Source organism: Solanum tuberosum, unplaced genomic scaffold, assembly GCF_000226075.1.
Source record: "Solanum tuberosum cultivar DM 1-3 516 R44 unplaced genomic scaffold, SolTub_3.0 scf00026, whole genome shotgun sequence".
NCBI lineage: Eukaryota > Viridiplantae > Streptophyta > Magnoliopsida > Solanales > Solanaceae > Solanum > Solanum tuberosum.
This window is the reverse complement of record NW_006238952.1, coordinates 599,982-609,386: the sequence shown is the minus strand read 5'-3', so window position 1 is coordinate 609,386 and position 9,405 is coordinate 599,982. Positions and strand designations below refer to the sequence as shown.

The following is a 9,405-nucleotide window of genomic DNA, read 5'->3' as shown; positions in this document are numbered from 1 at the left end:
TACTTTATATTCGCAGTTTCCCTTTTTCTGTAAAGTTAAATTAGTATATAATTAGTTCTATTATATTTAAATTAATGAACTATATGCACTATATAATAGGGGAAGTTACTAAATTTTACGTGTTTTTATTTTTTATGTAATAATAAAGTCATAAAATAATTATTACAATAAAGTGACTAGATAATGACAACTTTAAATTTGAATGTAGTAAGTTTCAAGGATCCATTAAGACATTTCGTCTAATAATAATTCAATTATTTTAATGTTATAAAATGGTTGTCATTGAAAAAAATCAAGGATATACATGAAGTACTAAAGCTAAAAAGAAATAGAAGAAAAACACATTTGATTATTGTTTTTAACAATTGATTTAGCTATGTTTATAAAAAAAAATATAACCTTTCAAAATTAATTATTCAGAAATCCCAATTATATTTCATCTCCTTTTTTGAAAAGAAAGAATAACATGTACTATTTCAATCGACTAATTGTCTTTAATAATGAATGTGGGACTTTTCAACGCGAATTCAGATTTAATCGGGCTTCAATATGGATATTGGTGTGAAAAACCAAAAAAAATTGTCTTTAATAATTGACTTGACTAAAACTTTTATCAGAAGAACTATAGCCTCTCAAAATTACGACTATATTTCCTCATCACCCTCTCTAACTTAAATTAAAGACTTAATTTAAATAAAAAGAGTTTGGATCACGATTATGACAATATCAATAATAAAACATTATGTAATTGATTTTATATTGTTGGGAAGAAAAGAAAAGGAATTGAGAAATATTTTTTTTTATCAATTTGATCCCAGAAGGGTAGAGTGTAGGTAAACTTTCGCCCTACTTCAAAGATAGAGAAGTTCAAATACACCATATGATCAAGAAAAAACAATCCAAAGCATCAGCAATCCAAAAGAAAAAAAAAAACAATACTATGTTTACTAGTATGGACAGATAGCAAGACAACACACTCCTACGATCTACCTATTAATCTTCTATCCTCATTCATGTCCTTCACAACAGGTTATGTACCCAATAAGTTGAAATTACGTCATGTCTTGTCTAATCACATATCTCAATACTTCTTTGACCTACCAATCAGCTGAAATCCTTATAAAAATAAAAATAAAAAGAATATAAAATCCGAAAGAGGATCAAGATGAAGAAAGTGAAGATGAGTGAGTCAAAAACAAATCCACTATGGCAGGGTGCAAATCGCTTTTGGTAACGTGACTATTCCACCAGCCAAGAGCCTGAAGTGGACATCACGTGTCAAGAGAAAGAAATTAACGATATTTTTAAGGGCTATGTGCATGCCCGAAATAATGTTAGAATGAACTTTAAGATAACATTAACTTTTATGTAGTCACCTAAAAAGCAAGGATAAAAAAAAAAGTTAAACATTCTTTTTCTAAAATCATATTCCCACAAAAAAAAAAAGTTCAAATTTCACATTGGAGAATCATTACTTCATTTGCTAAGGTTAGGGAAGTTGGAACTTGGAAGTACAAGTATGATGGGGAAGATTTCCCTATTTTTCTCCATCTTACTTTAGTTTCCTTACCCATAATCTACTCTGTTATCACAGCCTTTTCAGCTGCTATGTCTAATTTGCCTCAAGAGCAACACCATGCAAACATAATAGAAATTTATATCACATCAAACGATACCGAAAATTATACCAAATCAGAAATTTGAAACATACCATACATAATACAAGTATCAAGAAAACGCTTATTATGCCTTCTAAAACTAGCAAGAGATTAGGGAGAACAAAGGATTGCACAGCCCAGGCAGTTGTATATCTCAATTGTCTTGAGGAAGCACCAAGATCAGTTGAATCCACAAAATCAAGTCTTCACCTAATTATACAGAAAGGACAGTATAATCCATGTTCTGATGACTAATGCTTTCCGCTTTGAGTCTATGACAATATTCACATGATTAGCACGGAACTTAGTAAGGTTAAACTGCCAAAAGTACTTCTAAGCTAAAGAAGTACAAATCTCAATTTAGTGACTTTTCAACTAGCTCCAGGATCAAGGACGGGTAGCCGGCAATGTAAACTGATTGCCTTATCCGTTTGATGTGTGCCTGGGATGAAGAACTGAAATACCACAGTTAAGCAAGCACCCTGCTGAGCTATCCCATAGAAAGCGCAATCAGGCTTGGCTGCATGACACTGAAGACTCTTGAAGAAATGCTTTACACTCACTTGCACTGTCATTGCATCTCCTCTCTGAAGTGCTATTCTTGTCCTTGACTGAGCACTCAAATTTTGATCATCTGTTGGACTCTCTGCTTGTTCTCCTATAACTGACAGCTTCCGGAACTCAGCACCTAGTGTGATTAGGCTAGTAGAAACTTGCAGATGGAGATCACCATACTTGCTAATAGAAACATTAAGGACGTCACCGACATTTTTCATTTTTTCCACAAAGTTCTGTAACTGGTGCATGTCTGGGACTTGTATAAGGGTCTGAGGTAAATCTTGGGCCATATCAAGGGCTGCTTGTAATTCAAGTACATCAGACCTTGACAACGGCTTAGAGATGGGCACATCTTGAATAACAGCAGACTTGTAACCTTTTGTCTCAAAAGTGAGAAAAGGCATTGGTTGTTGAGAATGAGGAGGGAGCTTTTTTACCAGCTTTATTTGGATGTGGTTAGGGGCGCTGTTTCCACCAGGAACTCCACTGTCACTGGCACTGAACTCGGTGTAAATACTAATGATGCTATGAAGGGCACGATGCAGAAGAGAGAGGTCAATAGCAAAAGAAATCCGATCATCATTTTGGCTAGAGAGGCGATACTCATCAAAGAGTGCTTCTTTACGGAATTGAGCAATGCATTGGATGCCATCACCATTAAGGAGGTTATGAAGGAAGTATATGTGGTCTCTCGTAAGATAGAGGTGACAGATCTTTCCCATTTTTTCAAGGGCTGGCAGGAACCTCTTGTCCAAGAGGCTGACACCATTGTCCGTTAGAAACGCCTTGAACTTCATTTAGTTCAATAAACACTACAAGGAAATTCAGTACCACCCAGATTACTGCAAGACCAAGCAATCTCCTCCAGATTTATCAAAAGTAAAGCTCAAGTGCTCATCAAGCACTCGTTATTTTTACCAAAATATTAGAGGATTCAGAAAGAAAAAGAACTGCAGATGCAACTAGAGAGGTTTTTAGCTTTTATGCTTACTACGTCTGAAGAATTACGAACTCAACTAGTCATAACATCACATAGTATACATGCAATAAAATCATTGAACAGCATATGAGGATAAAATTTAACCGGAATAAGAATTATAGAGTGCAGATCACAATCACTGTACCGGAAAAATCAACAATCTAGGAGCCTTAAAATTCAACTACCACCTCAGAAATGTCCATAGTAAGAACAAGTAGTCGCGAATACGAGCAAATAGATGAAACATGACGGAGGATTGAACAACGAGTAGGTTTCATTTCGAGAGAGAAGAGGGAGAAACTTACCAGATCGACGAGGAATTCGGCCGGTTAGGGTTCAGAGCTCTTTCCCTCTTTTCCTTTTCACAAATGGCGGGAAAATTGAAGCAAGCCAAATGAGAACCTATTTTATGACATTTTTTTCCTGTCTAAAATAAGATGACCCGCAAATATATGCTTATCTGCCTCTTAAAACTCATACCACAACAATAACATATTCAATATAATTCTATCAATATATTTGAAAAGGATAAGGCGTAGTAGGTATACAATATATGTATTTTTATGGGGTAAGGAAGTTGTTTCTAATCACTCAAACTCAAGAAAATCATTTTTCGGAATAGGCTTAAGAGAAATGCAAGAGCTAAAAAATACGTAAAGATTAACAAAGTAAAATACATACAGACAGTAATAATAAAATTAAAGATAAAATAATGGTAGCACAATAATAATAATATTGATAAAGGAACATATAGGTGCTCGAAACTCAAACCCTATCTACATTAAGAAGAAAGAAATGTTCCGCTATTTACTTACCATATATCCTAATCCTTCACCTCTATGCACTCCTATTTGGGATTGTGTTCTCGATAAACTAAAAATATGTCATGTCTTATTTAATCATCCTTTCCCAACTCTTCTTCGATCTACCTCGACCTCTCCCTCAAACTCAAATATTTTTTTCCTTTTTTCTTCTGAATTTTGGATGAAAACAAAACACTGGTAAAGTATAACAAGGTCACACAAGAAAATAATATACATGAGGTGATGCCTAAGAACAGATGGTATGCGTAGAGTTCCATTATACATATGCTATAGTAAGGCACAAAAATAATCAGTTCTTTCAACTTCTCAGGCCCAGAGCTTCTGGGAGCATTACATTCACATATTTATGCACGGGAAGACGAGGGTTCCAGTAAATGAACCCGAAACTGTATGTATTATATCAACACATGTCCTTGTTCTATTATCATTATACAAAAGAAGAGATTCAGGCACCCTTCAATCACAAGGACAGATAGTAGATATGCTAATTACAACAAATTTTTATTTGGTTTTTCTTCAATGTGGTAAACTCTGGACAGAGACTCTTCAAATGCATTTAGAGCTACTTTATAATGATCTAGGGAAATCACCCCTTCTTCCACAACTTGTAATGCACTTCTATACAACTGGCTATACCATTGAACCTGTTCAGTAGACTCGGTAGAACTGGATTCAACATCTGGTGCACATAACCTCTTGTAATCCTTTTTCCACCGTGATAAAATGTACTTTGAGGGGATCTCTTCCACACCATTGAAGTTCAGCACACACAATGCGTGCCTGCACAAATATCCATAGAAGTTGAAGCAGCTACAAATGCAACGAACTTCTGCTGCTGTTCTGTTGTACAGAACTTCATAGTCCCGTATCTCTCTCCTATTTCCCTCTTCCAAAACACGCTCTTTCACCAAAAATATTACCACCTGCCCATCAACATGTAACTGTGTTGTACTAAAACAAGAATACATCTCCTCGACTTCTAACTGAAATCTTTTAAAGATCTCTCTAGTGTACACTTTTGAAAGCTGCAACTCAAATGAACACCTTGTTTTGAGTTCAGGGTTTGAGCTTCTCGACTCCATATCTGCAAGAGCTTCTTCCTTGAACTTTTTCTGTAAAGCTAATTCATATTTGTCAAGAAACTCTTTTAGAGGAGTTTGCTTGTGCACATATTTATCGAAAAAAGCAGCCAATGTTTCATTCAATCTGGCAGTGGCCATTCCAGCAAAGAAAGTATCTTTCAGATAAACTGGAGCCCATTTAGCTCGGTCATTGTACAATGAACAAAGCCACTCATGATCACCCACTCCAAATCTTTGGATCATAACTCTCCATGCTGCTTCAAAATCAAATGGCTTTAGACCCTCATATACTGTTTTAAACAATGCCTTCCGAATAACATCATAGTTACGCAATCCTCCCAACTTTTCTGGAACTTTCCTCATGATGTGTGATAAAGCAAAACGATGAAGAGACCTCGGGAACACCTCATTTATTGCAGTCTCCAAAACCTTGCATCTTTCTGTAATAATTGTTTGAGGGAAACGTCCAAGAGAGCTGGTGAGCCAAGCTTTAAACACCCAAACATAAGAGGCCTTAGTCTCACCAGCAAGCAGGCCACAGCCCAGCAACATTGACTGACCATGGTGATTTGTTCCCACAAATGCCACAAGAGGGATCTCATATTTGTTGGACAAATATGAATTATCAATATAGATGACATCAACAAAGTAAGCATATGCCGCCCTTGACCTGGCATCAATCCAGAACACGTTCCTCAACTGCCCTTCATCGTTCAGATCCATCAAGTAAAAGAAGTTTGGATTTGTCAATTGCATGCGGCAGAAATAATTATACATGGCTTGTGTGTCTCCTTTTCTTAAGTTAAGCTTATCGTGGAAATCGGATGAAGTTTGGCACCTCCTTGCACTAAAATTGGCATTCCTATTTGCACCTGCATCGATCACTAGTGCCCGGTATAACTTGATTGTTTGCACTTCAGCATTACAGTTTGAATCCAACTTCTTCTTGTTTCCAGCACCTGTTTTCTTGATAGACTTGTATGCTTTTGTACCTAACGAATGATTGTGTTCAAGAGTAACTTCAAGTACTCTCCATCTTTTGGAGTCCACCATTCTCATCCTCATCATTGCAGGACAACCAGTTCTAGTTTCCTTGCGCAGCCGGTTGACATCTTTAATCCTCTTGAAGCCCTGGCTACTACAGCATAGCACTGCACCATACTTCTCCCTGCTATTTCTTTTGAACCAAGAATTTTTTACTCTAACACGAAAACCAACCTCCCTGGCATAACAATTATAGTAGTTGTAAGCATCATCATACGATTCAAACTCCATTCCTACTGCTGGGGCAACAAATTCCTTCTGCCCATCATCAGTAACGCAATTTTGATCATCTAAACCATTTGCCTCTATTTGCCTACCATTTTGAACAAATAATTCATCCGACTCAATTTTCTCACTGTTCTGATCATCTGACTCTATTTCTTGAAATCTCCCACTGCCTTGCCCAGTAACATCTTGCTCACTATCAACAGAAGCTTCTTCCATCTGAAATTGAGAAGTATAATTACAAACTAAACTTCTACTTAGAAAGCAAAATCACATAAGCTCGGACGGATTATCTTCTTGTAATAATAAATAACTTGGGATTTTGATCATGTATAACAACATAGCCCGTGAAATCCCACAAGTGGAGTCTGGGCAGCTAGAATATATGCATATGCAGACCTTACCACTTTAATAATTAGCTGATCAATCATCAAGTTTCCCAATTTACTAACTAACTTAAACACAAATAGCTCATAAACAAGGGCGGCTCAACCATAAAATAAGGACCTCCAAAGAAACAAAAAAAAACCCAAATTTAGTTAGGAAAACATTACCGAAGATGCACAAAAAAGAAAAATCGAGCAAGAGTCAAGATTAAACGAAGAACCAAAAGCACTAAGCAGACAATAGATGAAGGAGATACATACACATACATAAAAGAGAACCAGATCTGACGAAGACGATGTAAAATGTTGTTAATCGTGAGAAGCACCGTATTAACACTCTTGAAAGAAACAAAATACTTACCAAAGTAGAATATAAAAAAAACTATGTAAGCCCTTTCTACGACAATAGTTGTTTACGGAGTATATTATTTGTAATGTTCAATAATACTAATTCATTTTAGAAAATTATAAATAATTTAACACATTGTTAATTTTTAATTTACCTTTATCATTATAGTTATTTGTCTATTACATTTTCCAAAATATTATATTTAAATGGTAATAGAGTAAAATTATCTTTCTATTTATACTTTTTTAAGAAGTGTGCAAAGTCGACTAATTTTGGATTGTTATTACTCCTTCCGTACATCTTTACTTGTTCATTATGCTAAAAATAATTTTTCAACAATAATTGTCCACTTTAAAAAATTAAGAGATAATTTACCCTTTTATATCTATTTTATCATTGGTATTAAATATTACTATACAATATATATTTACCAAAGCATTAAATTTAACATATTCAAAGGGTAATATAGTAAATTTATTCTATTATTTATTGTTTCTTAAGGTATATGTCAAGTTAATAGGAGACAACTATTGTTGGATAATGGGAGTATTAATTTAAAAATTCTTGATAGTTTGTTATTAATCTCTTAATAATTATTATGCACATATTTTTAAAATTTAATTATTGATGTAATTATATAATTAAAAATAGAAGACAGTTAAACTTACAAATTCTTTTTATTTCTTGATTTGACTAATTCACTTTCAACTTGAATCAATCATGTTTTAATATTGACTTTGTAAGATTGTGTTCAATTCTTTGATAGGTTTTACTACACATTTCAAGCTCAAACAAATTATATTATCAAATAATTAAGTTTTAAAAAAATATTATCTTAACTTTGAATGTCTTCTAAAGGTAACAATTACTATAATAATGGTTTTAGTAATTATAAGTATTACGAAATATTATATAAGGAAAAAAATGATACTCTAGCTAATTGGCATATTCACTGAATTGAAGTCTTAATTTTATATTCTTAAACACTTTTAGAATAATTCAAAAAGTTTATGTAACAATTAATTTTATTGGATAAAGTTTTCAAAACTATAATCAATAAAAGAGATTTAAACATTTGTTTTCTTATGTAACATACAATAATTTATATATGTTATTCTTTTCTTACAAAATATTACAAGAGATGTTATATTGACAATTGAAAAAGAAAAATTAATTATTAAATTATAATCGATTACCACATTTTTTTAGCATTTATAAGAATGAAATACATTTAAAAAATTAAATAAATGTAACTCTCTTTTCTAAACTTTAACTTTAAATTAACCCTTCTATTGAGTCAAACCTGCTCATAAATTTGTGTTCTGTCTTTTAAACAAAACTATGTCAAATGTTTGAAATTTGATGTATGTAGTAATCATAGACTAATCCTATTTAATTTATTACATATATTTGAAGAATTAAAAACCCGAAATAAGATAACAGTTTCACATCTTTCTAGTTTTTAATTTTTTTTTTCTTTTTCTTTTTTTTTGTGAGATGACTAAAAGATTCTTATCACATAGGAGAATAGTATTTATGTTCGAAGATCTATAACAATTCAATGACAATATTTCCATTATTCAGTATTAGTTGAAGCTAATTAACAATTACTTACATAGTGAAAATAATGAAACTTACAAATCAATTTCACTGCTAAATTAACCAGAGAAGTGCTCGCTCACTGAAGTGAAATTGTCAACCGATTATGAAACCATTCTAGTGTTACTTTAGTTGCGGTCCGAAATTATCAATTCAGATTATTCACTGATTTTGGGCTTGGAAAGATTTGAGGAGAATTTGGGGCATTGCACAAATGCCCCTTTCTAAGTTGGTATTTAATTTTTGTCTTATATTATAATTTGGGTGAGATATATTTAAATTAATTTGATAAATATCACATAGAATCCGTATCTACTTGTGATAACATAAATGTCAAATAAGGCCAAGTTAAAGAATACGTTTATTTATTATGTCTTGTATAATACTATAATTGTTATGTTGCTTGTTTTTTAAACGTTAGTCTTTAAAACTCTTTGTTACACATTATTGCTTATCATTATTATAAAAATTCTATATTTAAGAAAATTATATGTAAAATAGAAATACTAAAACTGGCAATATTAATTTTATTATTTATGTTTTATTCATTAAATAAAGTTCATAAAAGCAGGAATGGTACATTTGCCATTAAAAGAAATATAGGGAGCTAATTAAAGATAATATAATCTGTGTAAGGAATTCCTACTTGTAAAATTTATAAATATATGTGAATGTCTTTAATAAATATATATATATATATA

General features: G+C 32.7%; 2 protein-coding genes across 4 annotated transcripts; both read right to left on the bottom strand.

Moving 5' to 3' along the window:
- Window positions 1–1,645: 1,645 nt before the first annotated feature.
- Window positions 1,646–3,642, bottom strand: LOC102585546 (uncharacterized). Its single transcript, XM_006341344.2, has 2 exons — window positions 3,501–3,642; window positions 1,646–3,028 (listed from the first exon to the last, which is right to left on the bottom strand). The coding sequence occupies exon 2, from the start codon at window positions 3,011–3,013 to the stop codon at window positions 2,030–2,032; it is 984 nt and encodes a 327-aa protein (XP_006341406.1). The 5' UTR covers window positions 3,014–3,028; window positions 3,501–3,642; the 3' UTR covers window positions 1,646–2,029.
- A 617-nt stretch (window positions 3,643–4,259) lies between these two features.
- On the bottom strand, window positions 4,260–7,106 carry LOC102584795 (protein FAR1-RELATED SEQUENCE 6-like). Of its 3 annotated transcripts, none has more exons than XM_006341342.2 (2): window positions 7,018–7,106; window positions 4,260–6,589 (listed from the first exon to the last, which is right to left on the bottom strand). In XM_006341342.2, the coding sequence occupies exon 2, from the start codon at window positions 6,587–6,589 to the stop codon at window positions 4,508–4,510; it is 2,082 nt and encodes a 693-aa protein (XP_006341404.1). In that variant the 5' UTR covers window positions 7,018–7,106; the 3' UTR covers window positions 4,260–4,507. The 3 variants fall into 3 exon arrangements, with proteins under 3 accessions (XP_006341404.1, XP_006341405.1, XP_006341403.1); XM_006341343.2 differs by having other exon boundaries at window positions 7,024–7,100; XM_006341341.2 differs by lacking the exon at window positions 7,018–7,106 and adding an exon at window positions 6,775–7,004.
- Between the last annotated feature and the right edge of the window lie 2,299 nt (window positions 7,107–9,405).

Bases quoted from the DNA above. Each gene is read 5' to 3' on its own strand.
- LOC102584795 (XM_006341341.2), bottom strand. From the start codon at position 6,801: ATGATTGATCAGCTAATTATTAAAGTG. The intron at 6,590-6,774 runs GTAAGGTCTGCA...TCTCAATTTCAG, and splicing joins ATCAGCTAATTATTAAAGTG to ATGGAAGAAGCTTCTGTTGA.
- LOC102585546 (XM_006341344.2), bottom strand. From the start codon at position 3,013: ATGAAGTTCAAGGCGTTTCTAACGGACAATGGTGTCAGCCTCTTGGAC.